Consider the following 27261-nt stretch of genomic DNA (forward strand, 5'->3'; position numbering starts at 1 on the left):
CATTGCTGAGGAGGACCATGATGCGACTTTATCGTGGCCTCATGGGAAGGTGGCTCCTTCTTTCAAAAGCAGCCCCTACCTCCCCTGACCATTCCTTTGGACCAGCGGTTGAGGAATTGCTGCAGCGGTCTCACCGGGAACACAAGGCATCTCGGCAGGTAGAGAATGAGACGCTGGCATCCGCTGTACTCGCCAGGCTGTCTGGCCGGGCGAATGGTTTATCACACTGGACCGCAAGAACGCGGATTCCACGTTCCTATTCGTCCAGCGCACAGGAAGTATCTCTGCTTCACCTTACAGGGGAGCGTCTTTCAGTTTTCCGTGCTGTGATTTGGCCTCTACTTAGCCCCCTACATGTTTTCAAAGTGCATGGATGCCATCCTATCAGGGTGATGAACTACCTGGACGACTTGTTAATCTGCCCCAGTCGCAGGAAGGACCAGTGGCCCACACAGCAATTTGTGATAAGGAGATGAAGCATCTGTTTATGCTGGGTCTCACCCTCATGCCAGAGCCAATTAATACCGGTGTAAAGTACGGTCTACTCGAGTCTCCGGCTGGATTCCCTTACGATGCAAGCCTACCTGTCGGGTGACAGAGTAGCTGCCATTCGCAACTGTCTGGCCCTGTTCAACAAGGGTTCACAGTACAATTGGTGTTGTGTTAAAAACTATTGGGTCTGATGGCCGAAGCTTCATCACCCACCCAAATAGGGTTGCTCCACATGTGCCCAATCCAAGTGTGGCTCAGTGCCTTCGGCTGCACCCCAAGTGCGACAGACACCGTCGGCTGACCGTGCCTCGCCTATGCTGGGAAGATCTACGCTGGGAGTCTCCACTGCGCATGGATCTGCTCAGTCAGGCCAAAGGCTGTCTTTGGCACCCGGACCCGGGCAGGTTCCGGCTATGGGTCTGACCCTGAAAGGGACCGCTGGCTAGCCCTAGGGCTATCAGATGCAGTTGTGGATATGTTGCAGAGTGCTAGGGCAGACTCCACTAGATCCTTGTACACCTATAAGTGGAGGTATTTCCAGGCTTGGTGTCTGGCTGGAAGCCATGACCCCATATCTTGCCCTATGCCAGTCATCTTACAGTGCAAGAACTGCTTGATGCTGGTAGGTCACCTTCCACTTTTTATTTAGCAGCTATCTCTGCTTGCCATGCCCACGTAGATTCAATGTCTCTGGGCGTGCATTTTTTGGCTACCCAGTTTCTTAAAGGCGCTCGGCAATTACACCCTCCCAGGAAGACTGTTCTCCCCAAATGGAGCCTTAATATTGTACTGGAGGCTCTCACGAAGGCCCCGTTTGAGCCCATACACTCCATACAGCTGAAGTACCTGTCTATGAAGACAGCCTTCCTCTTGGCTATCACCTCCGCTAAGCGGGTCAGTGAGCTGCAGGCGCTGTCTGTGCACAGCTCCTGCATGCATGTTTGGGAGGATGGCAGCAGGGTGTCTCTGCACACCAACCCTGCTTTCCTCCCCAAGGTGATCACAGCCTTCCACATTAATCAGTCTGTGGAACTGGAGTCCTTCCATCCACCTCCGTTTGCTTTAACAGAGGATGAGAGATTGAATTTCCTCTGCCCAGTGTGGGCATTGAAATGCTACGTGCATAGGACAAGAGCTCTGCATCAATCTGACCAGCTCTTCATCTGTCACGGGACACGGACCCTAGGGCAGCACCTCTCTAAGCAGCGTCTGTCACATTGGATTGTGGATACAGTCTCGACTGCGTATAATGGTGCTGGCTTGCCCCCACCTGGTAGAGTAGACGCACACTCCACTAGAGGTTTGGCTACATCTTGGGCCCTCTTCAGAGGGGCTTCGATGTCTGATATTGGTACTGAAGCTAGCTGGGCTATGCCGCATACTTTCTCCAGGTTCTGCCGTCTTAATGTAGTAGACCCTGCCCTGCCTTCATTAGGCATGAGGGTCCTTGAGGGTGTAAGTTCACACCGCTAACTCTGGGTTAGACAGTGCTTGTGCATCCCTCATATGCTGCCGTTCTTTCTCCCTCGGGACGGCTCTGGTATACATTATCCCATACATAATGTCATTGGTGTTCGTCTTCGAATTGAAAGGGAACGTTAGGTTACTTACCGTAACCCTGGTTCCCTGAAAGAGAAGACGACCACCAACCGTGAGGTCGCATTGGTCGCCCTCACGGGTTCGATGGAAAAAGAGAAATGGCTTCCTTTGGATGACAGTTTTATCCCCTTGGTGGGCGGGACTGAGTGTATCATCCCATGAAGGGGCCTATCGGCAGCATGTAATGTCATTGGTGGTCGTCTTCTCTTTCAGGGAACCAGGGTTATGTATCCTAACGTTTGTATTGTAATAATAATAAAAATAGTAAAATCCACTAAAGACAGCCCTGTAAATATCAGATCACAAGCGTGTATTAAAGTAGGCTTGCAGCACAATAAAAAACAAACATGGTTTTAAAATTAATAAAAGCAATAAGTATCATCTTTATTAACACATATTATATTTACTGTTCATCCTCAAAACATGTACATTGTTAAGCATGGACAAATGATGAAAAATTAACCAGCAACGAATCTTCATTGCAAAACAACGCATGAAATACTGTGTTAATATGAAAAATAAGTTCATACAGTTGGCCCACAACACACTCAAAAATGCTTCAAACTGTTTCAAGATTAACAATAACATTTTTATCACAAAATCAAAGCAAAAGTGACTAATTTGTTTTTATAACGTGTACATTGATAAATAGGAGCAAAATACGAATATTCATTGCAAGACTCAAATGCACGAAATACTGTTAATACAAAAAAAAACACGTACAAATACACTAAAAGGCAACCCTGTATATCAGAAAACAAGTTTGTATTTTACTTACTTTCAGCACGCTCAGAAAAGCTTCACAGCTGGTTTTTAAATGAATAACGTGACACAAAAAAAATCTGTGCATTACATGTACCTTAAAATAAGTTAAATTCAGATTTCTTATCATTCATCCTGAGCCTCAGGGTCTCTTCATCGCTGTATAAAAACAAATTGGTAAGCTTGCTGTACAGCCGTGTGTGTGTATTGGCTGGAACATTCAGTGTGACGCGCATTATATTATTATTCATAACCCGGCGTTTAGAGACCCGGCGTCTATTTACCATATTTCCCAGAAGCCTTGGCGCTTATTAGAGACCCGGCGAGTATTAGAGACCGGCGATTATTTGAAGTTTTACGGTAGTTCCTTTAAATAAGAATTGAAAAACACTTCCAGTATAATCACACTATGAGTCTTTTTTGCTTCTGATGCTAACATGATCTTGCACTTAACCTTTAAGAATGTTCTGCCATTAACAAATTGCAAATGACAGTGATACAAGAACTTAATTGATAATCTAGTGCCACCCTGAAGTGCAATGTTAAGCCTCGTTGGAGCATCCGCACACAGTATCAAGTTTTCTAAGATGAAAATTCTGAAGGGGCCAATTAGTATTGGTGTTCAGCCCTGTTTTTAGACCGCAACATCATTTACAACCAATAAACATACAGCCAGAATATGTAAATTGCATTTTTGTTGATATTGCCTTTAGAATAAGCACAGTATTTAATGGTCAGTGCCTTTTACAGCATCATATTTTGTCTTAAGACTGCTTTCCCTGTCCTTATACATCGTGTTCCATTTGAAGGTATTTACACAGATTCCAAGCACAATGTCACTGGTCTGTACTTAATACTTATTTTATATTATTCTAGCTTGGAATCGTTCCAGACTCTTTTTCTCTCATTAATAGTGCATGGTGTAATCATGGCATTGACATTTACACTGTATTGTAGTCACAGCTTCATTCGCTAGCTGTTAAACTACATGTTCTTGATATTCTTTCTGCATATTTAACTTTTTTATTTTAACTTATTTCCTTATTATCTCAGCACTTCAGCTTTCAAGGCTGTATGTGTTTGACATCCAATTTACAGTACATAACCTTTCTTTGGCTCGACACAAAGAAATGACACGTGGCATACCAGCTGACACTGTGCTGTGTGTGGAGGTGTTTCTGTTATCCCTTCTGTCATGTCTGCCCACTTTTCTGTACAATATGTATTTTAATTTGACAGTTGCAATTTAAATTCCACTTGCTAACTAGTAACTATTGTACGTTTGGTATACTCTGAATTTAACACAAGCAGATCGTTACCTAATGCTGTACAGCAATTACACAGCATTATGAACCTGACCCTGTGAGTCTTGCTTACTTTATTCTTACACAGAATCATGCAGAATGTTGCTTTTGTCTTTCTCTTTCTATCCAAATTTAACATTCAGGTTAAGTCATATAATTAGGGTATAACATCTCAAAACATGGCTGTGCTTGGAGGATTCATTAAAAGTACAGAGCGTTCACACCCTCATAAATTCAACAGTCAGCGCAGCTGTCAGTCCACATTATTCATGGTTAGAAATGGCAGCAGTGTGGAGTAGTGGTTAGGGCTCTGGACCGGAGGGTTGTGGGTTCAATCCCAGGTGGGGGACGCTGCTGCTCTACCCTTGAGCAAGGTACTTTACCTAGATTGCTCCAGTAAAAACCCAGCTGTATAAATGGGTAATTGTATGTAAAAATAATGGGTAAAAAATAATGTAATTGTATATAAAAATAATGTGATATCTTCTAACAATTGTAAATCTCCCTGGATAAGGGCGTCGTCTAAGAAATAAATAATAATAATAATAATAATAATAGAAATGTCGATATCATTCTACTTCCCTCAGGATCTCTGCTTCTAGAGAGTTTCCAGCTTTACTAAGCTTGAGGTGAATCAGTACTTGTTAGTTAGGGTGACCAGATTACCATAGCTCAGAACCAGGACACAAATTGAAAATTGTTTTACAACTATACAATGATGTTTTTTTAAGAATGCTTCTTATTTGATATAGTGCTGTTATCACTATTACTGTTTTTCACCCTAAACTAACAAAAAACAAAAACCTCTGACTGCTGCACAACCACTGCACTACCCTGTCCAATTTGTGGCCACTTTTAGCTATAACCATATGTATTGCTGTTTTTACCCTTAATTGCTATAATTTTGCATACTTTTAATTTAGCATGGTTACCTATATGAGAAAAAAAATTCTAATATGATTGCAAATTGTTCTCATAATTACCGCATGGAGTGCTGTCTGGCTTTGTTGCAAACCAGGATTTTTTTTTTAAGTTTGGGGAAAAATGTTGGAACACTAGGACAAACACGGGTCAAACCAGGACATGTGGTCACCCTATTGTTTGTTCTAGCTGAGGCCCCATTCGTCTGCTTCAAACTGCAGGACAAGCTTCAGATATGTTCATTATTTTTAATAATGTTGTGGCTACATATTGGTGGGGTAACATAACCAATGTGAGTGTAAGGCCTCGCTCTCTTTAAAATGACTCATCTGTATTGATGCAATTTTCGCTCACTGCCATATGCAAAGTCTCAGGCAGGATGTTGAGTTTGAAAGCTGACTGGCAGAGCTAAATATATCTCAATCACTGGGTATAATCAGTGCCCCAGGGAGGATGCCAGCTGAGGTTTTCATTTTACTGAGGGGCAGCTTTGTACTTGTATAACTAACATCCAAACAGACTAATTGACGTTTATTATATTGACAGTATATATATATATATATTGTGAAGATAAGGACGACGACGCCTTTAAGAAATGGTGTCGCGGGAAGAAAAACTGCATACCCCAGAAAGCCCTGGATAAATTGGAGAGACGGGGTAACAGGGTTTTAAAAGGAAGCCAGGCAGAACAATCGCGGTGATCGTGGGGAACACCGTTTGATTGTCCTGCCTAACCAACATTGGGTTTATTTGTTCGTGACTTTCCTCTAAGAAATAGTAAGTACGAGACTTCTCAGTGGTAGTCAGTCTTATAGAGCACAGCTCTAGTTGAGGCGGCTTTTGTTTTGCTTATAAAAAGTGCAGCTGTATGTGTTTATCCTCTTGTTGAGGCGACTTTTTGTTTGCTTCGATTTATTTTGGTATCTGTTTATGTTTTGTTACAACTATCTGTGTTACTGCCGTTTATTGGTAGTGTACAATACTCAGCGAACGCTTAGTCGGCGCAGAGAGAGAACAGGCTACGCTGAAGCATTAAAGTGCTGTGTGGTAAACGAAAGAGAAACAAACCCGGGACTCGCTGTATACCGTAGCTGCAGGCGCAGCGAGACTGCAGCTTGTTATAAAGGCGCTTTATTCAACAAGAACTCAGACACGGGACTCTGGGATTAAAAAGAGTTTATTTATTGTTCCGGGACTGATCTGCTCAAACCCTGCTGTTCCACGGGGTTTCCCTTACTCCACTGTTCTGTCAAGGAGGCCAGCTTCATTCTACAGACATTCTGGAACTCGTCAGTGGTGGCAGCTTCCCCATAACCTCTTGTTCGTATACGTGTAAGTTTTTGGTTGTCTGTTTGTCTATGTTCCAGGAGATTACCCAAGGGGAGCCGACACCCAACTTACCTGTATTCCTGGACCTCTCCAGCAGAGGGAACCTGTGCCCACCTTACCTGTGTTCCTGGATCACTTCAGCGGAGGGAACCTGTACCCAACTCACCTGTGTTCCTGGATCACTCCAGCAGAGGGAGCTTCTACTCTTACCTGTGGTTCCAGCTCACTCCAGCAGAGGGAGCTTCTACTCTTACCTGAGGTTCCAGCTCACTACAGCAGAGGGAGCTTCTACCCAACTTACCCATGGTTCCGGCTCACTCCAGCAGAGGGAGCTTTTACTTAATCTACCTGTGTTCCTGGTTTACTCCACCCGGAGAAAACACCTCTTTTTACACACTGGCAGTAAAATAACCAAGCGTTCTACAAGCGGAGACTGCAGCAACTTGGACCTGGAAGAGATAGTATAGAGAGGGCTGAAGAAGTGAGTTAGTTAGTGGCCCGTACAGGGCGTAAAATATCTGAATAAGAAAAAGTCTGTGTAAATATTGTAAATAAAGATTACTCACCTGACTACAGAGTCTGTCCAGTCTCTAAAAATAGGAAGAAAACGCCGGAGGCTAACGGCACCACACTACCACTTGTTCACAATATATATGTGTGTGTGTGTATATATATATATATATATATATATATATATATATATATATATATATATATATATATATAGCACATTCTGTGTCGTTTATATAAAGTGCTGGAACATTTTAGTAAAATGTCAAGGATTGCTTCTTTGCTTTACTGGCCCGTTGTGATATATTATTATTATTATTTATTTCTTAGCAGACACCCTTATCCAGGGCGACTTACAATTGTTACAAGATATCACATTATACATTATTTCACATTATACAGAGATCACATTATTTTACATACAATTACCCATTTATACAGTTGGGTTTCTACTGGAGCAATCTAGGTAAAGTCCTTGCTCAAGGGTACAACAGCAGTGTCCCCCACTGGGGATTGAACCCACAACCCTCCGGTCAAGAGTCCAGAGCCCTAACCACTACTCCACACTGCTGCCCTAAGGTTGCTTGTCATTTTATTTGCTCAGTGACAGATAACTTGGTATAAAAATCACTGAATAAATGTTTGACCTGCTTACACAGTTATATGAGAAAAAACCTGCCTTAAAATAGCTATGCAACTCTTTATGAATTTCATTTTTGATTAAATGACCTGAAGTTTGTCTAATGTCACTATTAAACACAGTTTCTAGCAGTCATGAAATGTACCAACTGAAGCTATGAAAACTGAAAAGGCTTAGTAGCAGTATCAGTTGTTTATATCCACATGTGTACATTTACTATATTTACTGCAATACAATAAATTCATTCAACAACAACAAAAGAATCTACTTAAGACCTCAGCTGCAATTAAACAATTTGACCACATGGGGGCACTGTGTGATAAGTGAAAACATTGCAGATCTTTTTGACCCAACTTTCTTGACCAAGATGTCAATATTGTTTTGATGAGTTATTCCACATCAACCTGCAAGCTCTTATGTACACTGGAGAGGTGCAAAGAACTACCCAGGCATGTCGCAAAGAGGTTCACTCAAGCACAAGAGGTAAATCACATCCCCCAAGATGTAAAACTGCTGCTCTCACAAGGCTTATTATAACGTGTTCTTAATGTGACCGAAAACGATAATTTATCCTAATTTCTGGATTTCACTCAATAGGTCACTCAGTTGTACTATCCTAGTATAGAGCTAAAATTTTCCAATATAAAAGGTACACACATTATGATAAACTGTACTTACCCCACAGTATAGGTCAGAGTGTAGTTGCTGTTTCTTGAATCCCCTGTGCCATCATCCGCTGTGCTCCACCAGCACGTGAAAGTTTCCATATCGGCCGAGCGGCAGCGGTCAATCTTGGGCTTTGGAGGAAGCGAAGCTGCATCTGTATATGAATATATAATAATATGAATCAATATATAATACATATACATAAATACAAATGTAAATCATTAACATATTTTCTTTCAAAAATGTCCCCCTTTATAATCTAAAACCTGCTTATTTACATGTCATTGTGTACAGTTCATTATTGCAATGCTGTTTGCTGATGAGTTCCATATGATCAGCAACTCAGAACCATCTTATTAAAACAAAACCTTTTGTCTGAATTATTGGAAAAGGAAAAGGGAGATGGGGATAAATGCATGGCTGTTTGTACCTAAAAGATGCCCTCATGCTGTAAATATGTTTTTATGTTTACTGATATTACATGTATGTGTTTTGGTCTCTCCGCCAGGCTTCTCCATCAGGCAAGGAAGTCAGTCACATGAGAATGTGGCTGCAGTGCAAAAAGTCTGATCGGACTGGAGGGAGGCCCAAAACCTGTGGGTATGTGGTCCAGTTAAATGGGATAATTGAGTGCCAATGTCACCTATCCACTCATACCCTCTTTTCACTTCTTAAGATTTGGAGTGTTCTCAGCCTTATTTAGGCGGTGAGGGTATTCGTTAGTTTTATTTAGCATTTTGTTGGTTGGTTGTTTTGTTTGTTTTTGCTTCTGCCTTTTATATATAAAATACTTGCTTGCCAGCTCTGAATTGCAATTTCCTGCTTTCATTTTCCCTACTCAATGGCTCTAATCTGTTTACAATGCAAAAAGCAGAGCTTTGCTATTTTAATTTAAAGAACAGGGCATCAAAGTTGTCCATTTCAAACCCTAATATTATTAAGTACAGTTTATCATTTTCTCCTGCAAAACACTTGACATTATACAGATATTATGTTTTTATTTCATTTCTTACTTTGCGTGCAGTGTACTGAAACGTTGATAGTATAGTACTCGGAGGGTACAACACTTGTGTGCCCAGCAGCTACTTTACCAGTGCTGAAGAAGATCACATAGCCATGACCTCGAACTGTACAGTCTAGCCAGGAATTAACATTTGTGTTTCTAAAACCTCCAGGGATTTGGGGCTTTTTGTTAACTACGACGTAACAGAACTGGTCTGGAAAACACATCTCACTTGGATCTCAGATTTACCATTGCTGGTTGGCAAATACCGTGTGCTAATGGAACATAATGTGCAAGATGCTACATAAGTCCCATGTAAAAAAATCTAAATAGGCATTCAGTCAAAGACAATGTACTTACTGTTAGTTTGTGAGTGAGATACTTCTCTGGAATGAACCAACCTTATTACAAACATAACTAGAGATATCTTATATATATATATATATATATATATATCAGAGAAAATGGGTTTCAGCTGACACCTGTGCTGTCAAGTGGCCTACATGTACATATGCTTGCCTAATGGGAGTCAATCAGACAAGTGGATCACTACATATATACAAAATACTAAAATTATTTATAGAAAGAAAGTCATACAGAAAGACTAGCATCTTCCATACTGTATACCGTGAGATTAAGTTCTACGAGAAACGGACAAACATTTGTCCACATATATTCAAAACGCTAAAGTGTGTCACACATAAATATGTACTTTCATCCACATCCATTATATTCCCTGGTGGGGATAATTACAAGAGAAAGGAAACGTTGAGTGGAAGGATCAGTTTGCAGAATTGTTGCTTTCCAGTCAATGCCACCTGCTCTGCATTATTAACTGATCTTAAGCATGGTGACATATTGCTAATTACCACAGTGGGGCTTCCAAGCTTTGTGTGCCATTAACTCTAGCTGAAAATAATGAGCTACATATAAGCAAAAAAATGGTGGTGTAGATTATTCTTATTTTACTTATTTCCAATCAACATCAACGTCTTGTTCCAAACTCTAAAACTGTAACAGTATTTGCACAGGTATGGAGCTTTATAAATGAAGCAATACTACCCAGGGGAGTGGTCCTTGATATAGAATAAATCACTGAATCCGCTTTGCATGGGATTCAATAATAGAAAAGTACAACATTTATACTGAAACGACAAATTATAATTGACAATATGAAGATAATCACAGTAGAAATGATGATACAATGTGGCTAAACTTTTAGACACATTGAAGCAAGTCCACAAAATGGAAAGAAGGGATGGCAGTGATCAAATCATCCTACCTTAAACAGAAGTAGACATGTCTGCAGTGTTTCAAAAGGCACAGTGCAGTTGCTGTAATGCTGTTTGTGTGTAGCTGCTGATACCAGACTGTACAGAGGATTGCTGTTCCTTATTTGATTTGTAACAAGATGTTGAAAAGGCTGAAAGAAAATGTGTGTTTAGCTAACCCCTGTTTCAGGGGTTATCCTGAAGAAGTCACATTTGACAAGCTGAAGTTTAAGATTTTTAACATCCCTTACCCGGGGAAATATATATATATATATATATATATATATATATATATATATATATATATTGTAACGTCACCTCTCCGTACTGGACGGCTAAGCAGTTTACCAGTCACAAACACTTTCACAAACACTTTCACAAACACTTTCACACACAAGTGTAACTTTACACAATACCTTTCTTTTATTGAACACAGCACTTCTCTTCATAAACCAGCTCCCTTGTGATTTGGCTGTTTCCAATTGACACCAATGATCTCGTTTGGGAACAACCACATTCTCACATGTTTTTGACAGGGACAGGAATTAACCCCATCCCTGCCAACCACCACCAAAATACAAGCAACACCCAGACTTTATTTACTCTGCCACAAATATATATATATATATATATATATATATATATATATATATATATATATATATATATATATATATATATATACTCCTTTTAAATGCAACTCAGCAACTCCACCTAAACCCATGAACCCACAGGAAAAAAAAAACTAAACAAAAAAAACAGCAAAACAAAAAACACAATTTGTAAGGATTTTGCTAACTACTATAAAACCTTTTTAATTAGATGTGACAGAAATATAATGAGTTCTGGTTGTAAATCTCCCTCCCGACCTGTGAGGGCGCTAACTAGCAAAAGGGGAAGTCTTTGGACGGGCTGGCCTGACAGTTCATTTCCTGGGTCGGGAAGTCGGTCAGCCTGGAAGAAGGCGAGACTCTGTTGCATGAACGTATTGACCCGGAAGGTAAACGATGTAGCAGCTGCAAGCAATAGAGACAGCTGAAATCGTTTACCAAGGGGTCATGCGTGATAGCATAAAGGGACCGGAGAATTGTAAATCCTTCCTTCGCCTGGTTTTTATTGAGAGACTGGAAGGACCGTGAGAGACACAGAGAGATGTGTGTTAAGAGAAATATTCGTGATTGTTTTGTTTGTAATTTGTTAGTAACTGTCTGTGTTTTTGAACCACCAGACGGCTAACATGAATCCGGAGCTGTCGCCTTGGGCCAGCACAAAACCGGATCACCATTGCACTAAAACTGTCACAAACTATAATAAATTGTTATCACCTACTACGAGCACTACTGCACGCACCGGGACGGGTGATCGTGGCGAGTATTATTGTGGGCCAGATAACGTGTCTTTATTATTTAGGGCTGCAATCCCTGTATTCTGTACTCCGGGTTTTACATATTGCTGTGTATTACAGGAGCTTATTATTTGGTCATATGACCCGGATTATAAAACGAAATAAATCTTTCCAAACCGGATTACAAATCTCTTTTTATTCCTGCACTGCATCACCTCTGCACCTGTTCATAATCAGCAACCACTTTGCCACATTAAGTTACTGAAAAAAAGATTAAAACTGCTTCACCTAAATCTGCACGGCTTATTCTAGGAAACAACAAATATAAAAACCTTATTAGAATTGTTTCACATCTCCCTTAACCATGGGCAGCTCAACAATAGCATTGGGCATGCCCTGCAGCTGCCAGTATCAGGCCTTGCATGTTGTGCACTTGAAAAGAACGGAATGCACCTCTTATCTATAATCCTAACTGCACACTGTGCTGGTTTGAACTGAATGGTTGACCCGTTTCAAAGGGCTTGGTAAACCAGATCTGCTTATTTATACCAATGTAACGTACAAAAATGATTGCACTCCTTTTGTACAAGGGATGTTGATTCTGAAATGAAAATCATTTCAATTTGAGCCATTTTTAGGGCTTGGTCTAATAACAACCAGCAAGGTATTTGTTCATTTGTGTTCATTGTAATAAGTGCATACTGTACAGAAACAGACCAGCAGTAGGTCAGCTTTGTTCAACAGTTCTTTTGGAAGACGCATGTCACAAGAATGTATTTCCTTTAATTCCAGATTTTCTGAACTAATCAGGATGTTCTCTAAGGGGAAGGGTCAAAGTAAACTAATTAAAAAGGCTGAAGCACTTTGTCTCAGTGGAAAATGAAAGGTGACTGCTGTTTTGTTTGATTACGCTACAAGACAGTTCTGCTTGGGATTCCTCAGGGCAATACACTGGTATAACATGGTATCCCACTGGTGTTTTTCAAACTTTCCTATGAGACATGTACATATTGTACTTACTGTATGCCCTAATTATTGTCATATATTCAGATGGAACAGTTAGTGTGTTCAAAATAACAGGGTGGTCCCCGAATGGCTCACCTGGTAAAAACACTGCCGCACGGCGTGTAGGATGAGTATACAACCAGAGATCGTAAGTTCGAATCCTGGTTGTGCGAGGCAGCCGGTCTTCACTGGGGATTCCAGGGGGGAGCTGCATTGGATCTGGTGCTCCCGGGTTTGGGGTTGTGGGATCCTACAACCTGGAGGTGGTGTGCAGGGGTGTGCATGTTTGTGTACTATTTGAGTCAAATTAAAAACATTCTCGCTTTTCCTTGCTAAAAGTTAATTGAATTTGGGCTTTGGTACAGTCCTGCGGCCCATCTGTTTAGCTGCATTAGGCACTGCAACCCACTATTAGCACTTCTTAAGAAAAATGACAAATTGAAAACATTTAAACCTGTAACACTGTAAATGAACTTCATCTACATTGTTCTTTTTTCATTTGAATCTTCTTTTTTCTTCGTTGGTATTTCATTGTTGCTTCTCTATATATAATGATGTTGCTCCCACGGGACTGCGTCACAACCTCTGCTCTAGAGCATTGGAGTTGTTTCTTTGAGGAACACAATCATCAGGGGGTGGCATTTTATTTTTGCTTCTGTATAGGAGCACAATTATTTCATTGAAGTTATTTTACAATAGCATCCGAAATCAAAGACAAGCAGGGGGTTTCAGTAGCCAATGTTAAAGTGGGTATGAACAGGAAAGGTGGAAAAAACAACAACCTATTTAGCAGGCAATCATTATAAATGATGTTGTAGCCCAGTATCAGTTGACAAGACAACATCAAGTCCATTTCAATGATCTAAACAGCAGAAGGTCTAAATACTGTCATCTAAAAACTCTAGAACCTGAAATAGCAAGGACAACACATTCATAACCTCCAGCTGCTGAAGGCAGTCATGCCTGGAAAGCAGTATCTGGTTTAAAAACTAACACAGTACACCAAAGGGTTAATACTAAATAATGGGCTCACAGAGCTTGAACTTGTGTGTTGTTTAAAGAATGTCTGTTGTTTACTGCTGTTAATGAAACCATCAGTAGTCCTGAACAGTTTCAGGAACATCAAACTGAAAAAAAAGGTTATTTAAATCTTGTTACAGAAAAACAGCCACTCAGGAATTTTATTTTAGTATACAACTGAGCCTTATTGTAGGACACTAAGCCTGTATGTGTGTGACCTCAGCTGCTGTAAGAAACAGCTTTCTTGCGAGAACACTGTAAACAGGAGCCATATGGTGAATACACTGCCTGAGCAGAAGTCTTAGCACTCAGGCAAGTTTACCTAGGGTGAAAGTTCTTATGTTGTATTATGGCTGACATTGAATGTTCCTCGTTTTGCATAGTAGTCGATTATTAATAGGATTACCAGGTGTTTACTGCAAGCTCTAAACGCATTTCTAGTAAGCAAAAATGTCCCTTATCTCTCTAACAATACGCTTGTTAAAATGTTCCAGGGATTAAAAATGTTATTATGAAATTGCTCACTGTTTTATGCAGCATAAAAAATACATAAGGATCCACCGCCATTCCTATTGTAATTTTTTAAAAAGGTACTGTATAGGACTGGTTTCACAGACCCTGATTAGCAGTAAATCGTGAACTACCTTACCCAAGGTCCAAGGAAACCAGCCCAGAGTTTAAAAAAACAAGAAGAATATAGCAGATAGCATACTGTAACTGAGATTAATACATTGCACTACTGATATTTAATGGATTTAGTCTGACTTCTGCTGCGGTTCAACTAACTCCAATTTAAGTAATTAATATGTTTTAAAACAGGGCTGCATTTAAAATAAGGGTGCAGTCTACACCCATGAAGCATTTCACATGTACTGTATGGAAGTTACAGGGACTACAGACAGTTACCTAGAAAAGACTGTAACAAATAAATTACATAATGTTTAAGAACCTTCCCATAGACCTGCACTTAGAAATGGAGGCTCATTTCATAAAGAAATAGGTTGTGTGAGTAATTACGCTTTCTGATAAAATCACACAATAAATAATACAATGCATCTGATCTGGTACATTAGAGCCTGCAGTCATTAAGCAAACCCAATTAAAGGTCAGCTGTTCCCCCTGAGAGAAACTGCAATCGGCTGGGCAGTATTCCTTCAAAAAACAGCTTTAATACTATAATCTGTACAGAAATGTGTCTGTGTTTGGAGCTGCTGTTGGTTTGTTTCTTATCTCTTCCTAACTGTATTATATAACCAGCTGCATTATACTTAGCTTGCGGATTGTAAACCAATTAAAACAGTAGGGTGCTTTCCAGCTGCTGCCAAGAGGCCACCCTTAGAAATGTAGGATTGCTCCAACCCGACTCAATTTGGGTAGGCAGGCAGGAGATTAAAAATATATATTCTGCTCGACAAAGATCAAGTTAAGAAGTTAGCTGGTATGAAGTGTAGTGAAAACTGGTCCCTATAGGTTATTTCTTTGATTGTAATAAAACCATGAAACATGAAACCAATGGTTCATAGGGTGGCTTATAGTAAACCAGCTAACTTTCTTTTTGCTTTCAGTTGATCCTTATATTATTGCTGGCATTGATATGCTGTTATAACTTATAGTCTTAAGATACTTTACTCAGGACACTTGTCTTTCACATATTAGTATCTGTTCACTGCTCACCTGAAAAGAACCTGCAGATCTGTTGTACTTTTTAAGTTCAATCTGTATGTTGAACTATTTCTATATCCTCAAGATCTGCGCGTACTGGGAACTATTAGTTCCTTACCAAGGGAAGGGACTGAATCTCAACACTTTTTGGGGATTTGCAAATTTCAACCCCAGTTTCTGTAGAAATCTATGATCACGTTTGTAGAAAACGACCTTGGTTTCAGTCCAATTTTGATCGTCTGGTCAAAGAGAGAATGGTACACAATGCATCTTCCAGAGCTATCTGAGAGATGTAGGGATGTAATGTGCACAGTGGGAATAGGAGAATCATTGGGAAAGCATCAGAGATGTACAGTGGAGGTTGTGGACAATGCGAACATGATTCTCAGAGTCACTTTGCATATGATTATGAAAATCAAATGTTTCCTATGTAAAGAATGTACAATAACAATATCAAGGTCCAAGACGTGGGGGGTGATGCTCATGGGGCATTCAAAGCTGTTTTAAGAATATATATATATATATATATATATATATATATATATATATATATATATATATTTCAAGCTGTTTAACCTGTGCTCTGTGTTTCATAACTTCAATGGTTCAATTATGTTTTGTATTTTCGCCCGACCCCAATTTGATTCTGCCCAACCATAGCGTTTAACTGAACTGGAGGACCTCAGGACAGATCATACCAATTTTAATATGATATTATGCTTCATTGTAAACTACAGTGGCTCTCAAAAGTATTCACCCCCCCTTGGACTTTTCCACATTTTATTGTATTACAAAATGGAATCAAAATGGATTTAATTAGGAGTTTTTGCCACTGATCAACACAAAAAAAGTCCATAATGTCAAAGTGAAAAATAAAATCTGCAAATTGTTCTAAATTAATTAACAATACAAAACAGAAAATAATTGATTGCATAAGTATTCACCCCCTTGAGTCAATATTTGGTAGAGGCACTTTTGGCAGCAATTACAGCAATGCGTCTATTTGGATAAGTCTCTACCAGCTTTGCACATCTGGACACTGCAATTTTTGCCCATTCTTCTATGCAAAATTGCTCAAGCTCCGTCAAGTTGGATGGGGACCTTTGGTGAACAGCAGTTTTCAACTCTTTCCACATATTCTCAGTTGAATTGAGGTCCGGGCTTTGACTGGGTCACTCCAGGACATTGACCTTTTTGTTTTTAAGCCACTCCAGTGTGGCTTTGGCTGTATGTTTGAGGTCATTGTCCTGCTGGAAGATGAATCTTCTCCCAAGTCCCAGGTCTCTTGCAGACTTCAGCAGGTTTTCCTCCAGGATTTCTCTGTACTTTGCTGCATCCATTTTGCCCTCTATCTTCACAAGCTTTCCAGGCCCTGACGCAGAGAAGCATCCCCATAGCATGATGCTGCCACCACCATGCTTCACAGTAGGGATGGTGTTCTTTGGATGATGTGCGGTATTAGACTTGCGCCAAACATAGCACTTAGCGTTGAGGCCAAAAAGCTCTACTTTGGTCTCATCAGACCATAGAATCTTCTTCCACTTGGTCTCAGAGTCTCCCACATGCCTTCTGGCAAACTCTGGTCGAGATTTGATGTGAGTTTTTTTCAACAATGGCTTTCTTTTTGTCACTCTCCCATAAAGGCCAGTTTTGTGAAGCACCCAGGCTATTGTTGCCGTATGCACAGTGTCTCCCAGCTCAGCCGCTTGGTGGCCTCCCTGACTAGTGCCCTTCACGCCCGGATACTCATAACAGTGCACTGTTTTTTTGTTTTTTTGTATTCAGCCGATGAAGGACTTGTAGTCCGAAACGTCCTGATAATTGATTTGTAATCAATTATTCTACCTTTTTAAGTACCTGAAATATCCTTTTCTTTTTTCTTTTTTCTTATTGATCATTTTGGTACACAGCAGTTTTCCTTTTTCTCAAACTATATACAGACATGCTCAAATTTGTTGGTACCCCTCCACAAAAAACGAAGAATGCACAATTTTCTCTGAAATAACTTGAAACTGACAAAAGTAATTGGCATCCACCATTGTTTATTCCATATTTAATAGAAATCAGACTTTGCTTTTGATTTTTTATTCAACATAATATTGTAAATAATAAAACAAATGAAAATGGCATGGACAAAAATAATATTTTGTTGCACAACCTTTAGAGGCAATCACTGCAATCAAACGTTTTCTGTAGCCCTCAATGAGACTTCTGCACCTGTTAACAGGTAGTTTGGCCCACTCTTCCTGAGCAAACTGCTCCAGCTGTCTCAGGTTTGATGGGTGCCTTGTCCAGACTGCAAGTTTCAGCTCTTTCCATAGATGTTCGATAGGATTCAGATCAGGACTCATAGAAGGCCACTTCAGAATAGTCCAATGTTTTGTTCTTATCCATTCTTAGGTGCTTTTAGCTGTGTGTTTTGGGTCATTATCCTGTTGGAGGACCCATGACCTGCGACTGAGACAGAGCTTTCTGACACTGAGTACGTTTCGCTCCAGAATGCCTTGATAGTCTTGAGATTTCATTGTGCCCTGCACAGATTCAAGGCACCCTGTGCCAGGCGCAGCAAAGCAGCCCCAAAACATAACCGAGCCTCCTCCATGTTTCACTGTAGGTATGGTGTTCTTTTCTTTGAAAGCTTCATTTTTTCGTCTGTGAACATAGAGCTGATGTGACCTGCCAAAAAGCTCCAGTTTTGACTAATCTGTCCAAAGGACATTCTCCCAGAAGGATTGTGGCTTGTCAATATGCATTTTAGCAAATTCCAGTCTGGCTTTTTTATGTTTTTCTGTCAAAAGTGGAGTCCTCCTGGGTCTTCTTCCATGGAGCCCACTTTCACTCAAAAAGCGACGGATGGTGCGATCAGAAACTGACGTACCTTCACCTTGGAGTTCAGCTTGTATTTCTTTGGCAGTTATCCTTGATTCTTTTTCTACCATTCGTACTATCCTTCTGATCAATCTGGGGTCGATTTTCCTCTTGCGGCCGCGTCCAGGGAGGTTGGCTACAGTTCCATGGACCTTAAACTTCTTAATATTTCCAACTGTTGTCACAGGAACATCAAGCTGCTTGGAGATGGTCTTGTAGCCTTTACCTTTACCAAGCTTGTCTATTATTTTCTTTCTGAACTCCTCAGACAACTCTCTCCTTTGCTTTCTCTGGTCCATGTTCAGTGTGGTGCACACAATGATACCAAACAGCACAGTGACTACTTTTCTCCATTTAAATAGGCTGAATGACTGATTACAAGATTGGAGACATGTGTGATACTAATTAAAGAAACTAATTAGTTTGAAATATCTCTATAATCCAATTATTTATTATCTTTTCTAAGGGGTACCAACAAATGTGTCCAGGCCATTTTAGAATATCTTTGTAGAATAAGCAATAATTCATCTCTTTTCACAGCTTCTTTGCTTTATTGTATGACATACCAAAGGCATGCAAGTAAACATGATAAAATAGCTTTTAATTTCATCACTTTTCAGGAGGAATGAAGCATTATTTCAATGAGCTGTAAGGGTACCAACAAATTTGAGCACGTCTGTATATATATATACATATACACACACATACAGTCACCTCCAAAATTATTGGCACCCTTGATAAAGATGAGCAAATAAGACTGTATAAAATAAATAATACCAGTATTGAGCTATATTGTAATTTTTCAACATGTGGAATATATTTGACTTTATTAATGATTCAATGGAATCAACCAAAATTACATATTTCTCAAATTATAAATGTATTTCCAAAAAAATGAAGTGTCACAATTATTGGCACCCTTGTTTTCAGTACTTTGTGCACCCTCCCCTTGCAAGGATAACGGCACTGAGTCTTTTTCTATAATGTTTAATGAGATTGGAGAACACATTGGGAGGGATCATAGACCATTCCTGCATACAGAATCTTTCCAGATCCTTGATATCCTTCGTTCTGCGCTTATGGACTGCCCTCTTCAATTGAAACCACAGGTTTTCAATGAGGTTCAAGTGCGGGACTGAGATGGCCATTGCAAAATGTTGATTTTGTGGTCAATTAACCATTTCTTTTGATGTGTGCTTGGGGTCATTGTCTTGCTGGAAGATCCACTTGCGGCCAAGTTTCAGCCTCCTGGCAGAGGCAACCAGGTTTTTGGCTAAAATGTGCTGGTACTGGGTAGCGTTCATGATGCCATTGACCTTAACTAGGGCCCCAGGACCAGTGGAAGCCAAACAGCCCCATAACATCAAAGATCCACCACCATATATTACAGTAGGTATGAGGTTCTTTTCTACACACGCATCCTTCTTTCGACACCAAACCCACCGCTGGTGTGCGTGGCCAAAGAGCTCTATTTTCGTCTCATCTGACCATAGCACCCGGTTCCAATCGAAGTGCAAATGCCGTTTAGCAAACTCCAGGCGCTTACGTTTATTGGTTGCTCTCAATAAAGGCTTTTTTTTCTGTCAACCCTTCCAAATAGCCTATTGGCATGGAGGTGGCGTCTAATTGTAGATTTGGAGACTTGGTGACCCCAAGATGCAACCAAGTTCTGTAATTCTCCAACTGTGGCCCTTGGATTTATCTTTGCCTCCCGAACCATCTGCCTCACTGTGCCCGTGGGGGCAAGATACACTTGCGTCAGGCAAGTTTACCACTGTTCCAGTGGTTTTGAACTTAATTATTGCCCTAATAGTGGTAAGTGGTATATTTAGTTTTTTGGCTATTGTTTTGTACCCATTGCCTGATTTATGAAGGTCAACAATCATTTGGCTCTTTTCATTTTTGAGTTCTTTGCCTTTCCCAATGGTGATGGATGACAAATGGCTTTCATATGCGTGTTACCTCATTTTTATACCCCAGTGAAACAGGAAGCCATGGAAGGCCACAATACAGTTTCTTAAGACTGAGATGATCTTAAAGAAGTAGAATGTTAATGCAGATTTAATTTTGTTTGATTTTATTCATAAGAATCTTTAGGGGTGTCAATAATTCTGACACCTATCTTTTTGAGAAAAAATGTTATTACTTGTTAATAAAAAACTTTTTCTCTGAGCAATTGTATTGGAATAAAAGAATATGGTTTTCCCATATATTTGAGCATAAAATATAGCTCATTACCTGTGTTGTTTATTTTATACAGCCTTTTTTGCTCATCTTTATCAAGGGTGCCAATAATTTTGGAGGTGACTGTGTGTGTGTGTGTATATATATATAATAAATTAATGTTTGTATTGTTATGCAACCCATTGACATTTTCATTGTAGTTGTTTACTATTTTATCACATGGCAAGGTTGGTTATGTTGAGTTTAATAACTATGTGTTCAATAATTAATGTTAAATTGTGAGGGAAAATCCCTTTAGTTACCCTACGGTAACAATTTATATTAAAAATAAAGCATTACAAGAGCCAATCAAATCAAGTGAAAGTTGCCTAACGGCTTCTACATTCACAGCGTTTTAAAAGTCAAAATACAGTAGTCAAAATACAGTCAAATGCTTGGCTGTGGGGTGACATCCATTACTAAGAAGCCAGTCTTAGATATTGTGGAAACATTTTGAAACATTTTAGATAGGAAAATAAAAAAGCATTATTGTGTCTCTGACACCAGTAGTTTAAGACATGAACCGAATGTTGTATCTCCTGGTGTGCCACACATTTATTCAAGTGTTTTATGAAGAGACAATATTATCCTAAAATAAAACAGCAGTACCTACTCCATGTGGGCTGTACTTTGACTACTGGTAACACAAGATCATCTGCACTAAAGTATAAACTAAACCTAATAATGTACAATGCAGCTAGGGCGACCGGACGTCAGCCGTTCTGCTGTTACTCCTGCACTGAGACATGACACCAATTAATGACAGCACTTCTAAAACCACTGCGTACTAATGAACGCTTCACACGGACACTCAAGCCCTGCTCACTAAGGGTTAACTCATTCAGTGGACTGTAATGATTTCAGACAAACCCAGCAAAATAAACAACTTTTAAGTGTTGTACAGTAGTAATGGCACTGATGCTGCGTGTTACAAAATAACAATGGAACTCCTGAGCCAATAAAAAACGGACTAAATACTACAGCAGGTAAACGAAGACAGGTTACATTTCACTTATATCATGGATCTGCATTGGCACAGAATTTTGTTTTGGATTTTTAACAACAGTATATTGGTTGTTTTGAATCAGTATATTGGCCTTGGAAGTGCCAGTACAGTTTTGTTTGGGCGGTGGGGGTGATAGTTTGCCAGCCAGTTGAAAAATGACATTTGGTTTTAATTCAGGAGATGTGTGTACTTCAAATTTAAGACAGCAGCTTAATAAGAGATCAAAGGGAAAAACACAAGATTGTTTATTGATGTGGACTGAATGAAATATCACACACCATCTTCACCATGGTATGGCAAAGGTAATTCTCCTATATTGGTAGAATAGCTACATGCCAAGCATGCAAGTTGGTGATCCACCCAGCATGTATGCCTTTATGCTGCTCTCGCTGATCCTCTTCTCCAGCTGCACCATTCAGTTCTGTCCGCCTCACGCTTGGCTACGCAATTGAACTCCTCTGGTCTCCACCCATTTAATTACTGACGTCACTGCGCAGCCACCAATGGCGGCTGGTGACCACCCCTCATGTGTGCTAACTGAGTCCAGATACAACCAAGAAAAATGTGCTTGAAAACACTGATTCATCCGGGTCCAGAGATAACCAAGAAAAATGTGCTCGAAAACAGGGATTCATCGGGGTCCAGATACAACAAGAAAAACGTGCTTGAAAACAGGGATTTATCCGGGTCCAGATACAATCAAGAAAAACATGCTTGAAAACTGGGATTCATTTAGAAAGCACCCCCATAGTTACACAAGTCCACGAAACACTTTCAGCTGGTCTGCATTTCCTCTGTGGATCAGGCCAGGAAATTGGTCACTCTGAAAATCCTAATTAAAATACAGCTGTGGTATTTTAATTAGGATTCTATACAACAAGTCAACCAAAGATAGGGCCGCTGGCTGCTACTCTGTCAGAATGCACAGCAGTTGTATTATAAATTAAATCAGGAACAGCAGGAAAGCAATTAACAGAGAAACACATCCCTGTTTTTGGTTAGAGGTGAATTGTAAATGAGCTCATCAGTGGGGTTTTGAAATGTCAAGATTTTTGTCATAAGCTGTCAACCAGACTAGGCACATGGACCAAGGACTGGAACAGAAAGCATTATCAATGATGAGTTTTGATGTATACTTCTGAATTGAAATAGAAATGCACTGTATGTTCATGTTATAAATGCATTTTGAGATATTGGGACCTATTGATTTGATCTCAATGCTAAATACCACTGTTGTTTAAATATGTCCCTTTAGTGGCATATTATATATTTTTACAGACAGTAATACACTAAAGAGAATCAATTGCCTTCTTTTAGATGTTTGATTTGTATAATATTGTTATACAAAGGGCTTTATTTTAATGATCCTAACAGTGACAGGTCAACTGAGCAGACCCCATTGTGTGTGGTATGGGTCGTACAGTAAATCAAATTTTAGTCATCTTGTTGATGTTTACAGAGCTCTTTCCGTCTTGATGACTTCAAAAGCTAGTATAGTTTATTTCAGATATATTTAATTGCTTATTTCTAACTTAAACATTCACAATCACTAAGAAACTTAAAAAGTTACCATGTTACACCATAAATTTAGCATGGTTTGCCATGTTTTTTTAATATGCTTTACCATACCTTGCTATAATTTACAATGCTTGCCTATGCTTTAACTAAGCTTTATTACATTTTGCTATGCTATTACTATGGTACACTTTTCTAAGGGTTTGTAAAACAATTTGACAGACATGTTGCATTTTTTTTATGTTTTGCATTGACAAATGTTCGTCTAATCATTTTGTAGTACTATATTACTGCTGTATTTCACTTCTTCCACAGAAACCTGTGTAAAATGAAAATAAAGTCCAGCCTGTGTCTTCCTGTGCTGCAGCTGGTAAGCAGCTTTTAAAGTTCTTATTGGCTGCTCAGCTCTGCGCATTGAGCTTGATGGCATTCAAAAAGTAATAGATGTTTTTGTCACTCAGTTCATTAAACAGTAATACTCCACTCCAGTAATGCCCTTTTTGTCACCCGTGATTGGCACTGTAAGTTTTTCTTGTTTTTTTCTCGTTGTCAGTATTTTTCTTTTTTTTTTTTTTGGCACTCTCAGCTTGGTACTGACCGTTTCTTAATTAGTCAGTCATTTCTGGTGGGCTTCTGGCTGCCTTATGTATGTCATCTATTTTTGATCAGCAATATAAGAGATCTGCCCACGGGGAGTGTTGGCTGTGTACCAACTGCCTTCTACATTTATATATTATAATTAAATACCATTTTCAGTGTTTAACCTTTGTGTATTATGTTGAGAACAATGAGAAGAAGAAAAAAAATTTCCAGGAAAATGATTTGCAATTAAAATCTGTAAATTTAAGTACAGTATTATTATGGTTTGTTTACTTCATCAAACACATTCATAATTATATCAATGACAAGTTCTAAATGTAGCTCTATTAAGTGTTATAGGTATGGATGAATTAGAATATCATCTTTAAATATATTTTGATCAATCTGATAAGGAACCATAACACTCTGGGATTGTGTCTGAGATGTGTCTATAAGTTGTTTTTTTTTTCCCCTTGGTATGATCAATGCATTCAGTGGGTGGGTGTCTAAATAGTGTTAGGAATCCTTTGTCTAGGTCATATCTCACACAGCCAAAACTAATTACCAAAGTTAAAAAATAGGCATATTTACCCCCTTCAGACACATTCTCCCCATGTGGGGCTGCATGAGTTACCCAGCTCTACTGTTGCATGCACACCATATCTATCCTGGAACCCTTTTCTCCATTCTTGAGGTTTCTCTACCATCAACCACAAACAGAGACACACCTGTAATGATCCATGTTCATAACCGTAGTGCAAAAAAGGCTCTATTATATTGATCTAAACAGTGGCTGGACGACAGTCTTTCGATGTGCCTCTGTTTAGATCACCCGATTAGACACCATAGTCTATTTAAGTATTGCTGACTATCTTGCTTTTACAATTATAGTCTCTCGGATTGATGATAAACTGTTTGTTATTCCAAGTTAAAAAAAAACAACTAGACAGTATTTATAAATTCTGTTCTTTTAAAAACATGGCTGACCGTGAATGAGTTAATAACTCATGAGTGGAAGCTTCTGGAATCCCTCCCCCTGATATTACTTCGACGTTACCCCTTAGAAAAAATAAACGCTGTTCTAATCCCATACAAGAACTCAATCCTGCTAAGATTACCAGTCCTGATTCTTAATGCCAGAAAAAATCATCAGATAAGACAGGAGAACCTGTACTTTCGCTTATGGCTTTGATTGGCGTGGAGAGGGGAAAAAAACAAAACCGCTTTCATACATAGCATAGTCTTTGAACTTGAGGTAACAGAAAACTGTGTTTCCTGATAAATTGTTTAAATCGATGACACCCAAGAAAATGGGACTTCTTCTTCCCACCAGGTTTCGAAATGCACTCACACACAAGGCCTATGAACAAAACAATCCTTGAGCTGAAGTGAAGGATAGTGGTTTTAAAAAAAAAAAAAACCTTCAGTGAGATGTTAAGGGTTAAGGCTCACAAGTACCATAAGAAGCAATAGTTGCTGCTGCCTTGAAGGCGCAAATACTGTACACATGTTTTTGTAGTTTTTTTTTTTTTACGGAAAATGTTAAAAAATGTAATTGGGAGGGGGCTCCCGAGTGGCGCATCCAGTAAAGGCGCTCCACGTGGAGTGCAGGATGCACTCTATAGTCTGGACGTCGTCAGTTCGAGTCCAGGCTATTCCACAGCCGACCGTGGACGGGAGCTCCAAGGGGAGGCGCACAATTGGCCAAGCGTCGCTCGGGGGAGGGAGGGTTTAGGTCGGCCAGGGTGTCCTCGGCTCACCGCGCACCAGCGACCCCTGTAGTCTGGCCAGGCGCCTGCGGGCTTGCCTGTAAACTGCTCGAGAGCTGCGTTGTCCTCCGACGCTGTAGCTCTTGGGTGGCTGCATGGTGAGTCCGCAGTGTGAAAAAAAGCAGTCGGCTGACGGCACATACTTCGGAGGACAGCGTGTGTTCATCTTCACCCTCCCGAGTCAGCGCGGGGGTGGTAGCAGTGAGCTGAGCTCAAAAATAATTGGCCATTTCCAAATTGGGGAGAAAATAATAAAAAAATAATTGGCAACGACTATATTTATGAAAATAAATAAATAAATGTAATTGGGTTACTATTACTATACCAGTGCAGTTCCCTGCAAATATTGCACAGTGGTCCTTTTATGGCAGTGCACTGATGCATATGTTAACTGGGTACTGCAATGGATTCCCAGTGTGCATTGGTTCATAGCTTGACTTCTACCAATCTGATACGACTGGTAAGTCACAATATGAAAACATTACCAATGTGGTACCATTCTACTAATGGTTTACACCACTGTTGCTGCCCCTGTGCTTCCATTTTCCTATAGTACAGAAACATTGCATTACTGCTATATTGACACTGTATTGCCATTGCGAAAAGGCAAAGACTCTCCCAGAAGTATCTGTTTAGAATCACACTGCCTACCTTCAAGTAGTAGTCTGAAATGTATAATCTCTGCTTTCCCATGACAAAGGGGTTTGTCCTTAGGGACTGAATCACTTAACTGTACAGTGCATTCGGCAGCTTTGGATATTAAAACTACTGAACTTCATTTGAAACTACAGTATTCATCTAAAATTGAACAAAATACAAATCATAATGTGCCTAACCATTTCAATAAGCCCTACAATCTCTGACTCTTCGGTAAAAAAAAAAAGTGACATAAAACAACACACTTCGAAATTCCAAGGTTGCCTGGATGAAGTTACTTTAAATATGTATTGATATTAGCATTAGTATTATATGGGATAGAAAGACTAATATGGTAGTTCTGGTTTAATTTATTGTAATGAAAACACTACAGGTCACATTCTGAGTTGGCTGTTTTTTCCATATTCAAGTTCAGCAGGGGTTACTATCCTGTATTTCCCATACTACTGACTGTGACAGGATGGCTGACGTGGTGACGTCAGACCACATACAGGAAGAAAACAAAGGGAAAAATACTGTGGTGCATGATTTAACAAATAAAATATTTTAACAAAAACAGTGCTCACAGAGCAAAATAAATATTCAAACTAAAAAAAATCACAAACACAAAACAAACAATAGGTCAGTGTGGGCAGATTACTTTCACTGATCCTATGTTGATTTTTTAAACTTTCTTTTCTCCTTTTTCTACTTGCTCCCTCACGTTCTGAACACCCACTGATAATGGAACTGAAGGAATGCAACTACAAAGCCAGTATCTCAAAGTTAGTGTGGTCCGCATTATTAGGTTAAGATGGTTTATTTTTACTGGACAACAGAGGAAATTAAAGAATTCAGCAATGCACCAAAAGAAGGACAATATGTTCTGTCTCCCATGACCTCAACATGGCAGCCATATTAGGTAAAATAACACCCACAAAAGGGTTAATTTTCTTTGTATGAAACCCACAGAATCATAGAATACAGTTGCGTGACAAGTATTAAGCCAAAACCTCAAAGTTACCCATTGAATGACTTTGCACCTGCCTGACTCCCTTATCTCTTAATAGAGTTCACCAACTCACACAGCAGATTTATGAACTGGAAACACTAATAGAGCATCCTCCTATGCCTAG

At 39.7% G+C, this 27261-nt stretch overlaps 1 protein-coding gene across 1 annotated transcript in view; it reads right to left on the reverse strand.

Annotated features, from left to right (window-relative positions):
- Positions 1-27261, reverse strand: part of LOC117406215 (prolactin receptor-like) — a 58352-nt gene that overhangs the window by 9921 nt on the left and 21170 nt on the right. The window contains exon 3 of the mRNA XM_034010152.3: positions 8236-8377. Coding sequence (XP_033866043.3) covers positions 8236-8377 — 142 coding nt within the window. The remainder of the gene's footprint in view (positions 1-8235; positions 8378-27261) is intronic.

The sequence above is a fragment of the Acipenser ruthenus genome, chromosome 9 (genome assembly GCF_902713425.1).
Source record: "Acipenser ruthenus chromosome 9, fAciRut3.2 maternal haplotype, whole genome shotgun sequence".
In the NCBI taxonomy this organism is placed as follows: Eukaryota; Metazoa; Chordata; class Actinopteri; order Acipenseriformes; family Acipenseridae; genus Acipenser; species Acipenser ruthenus.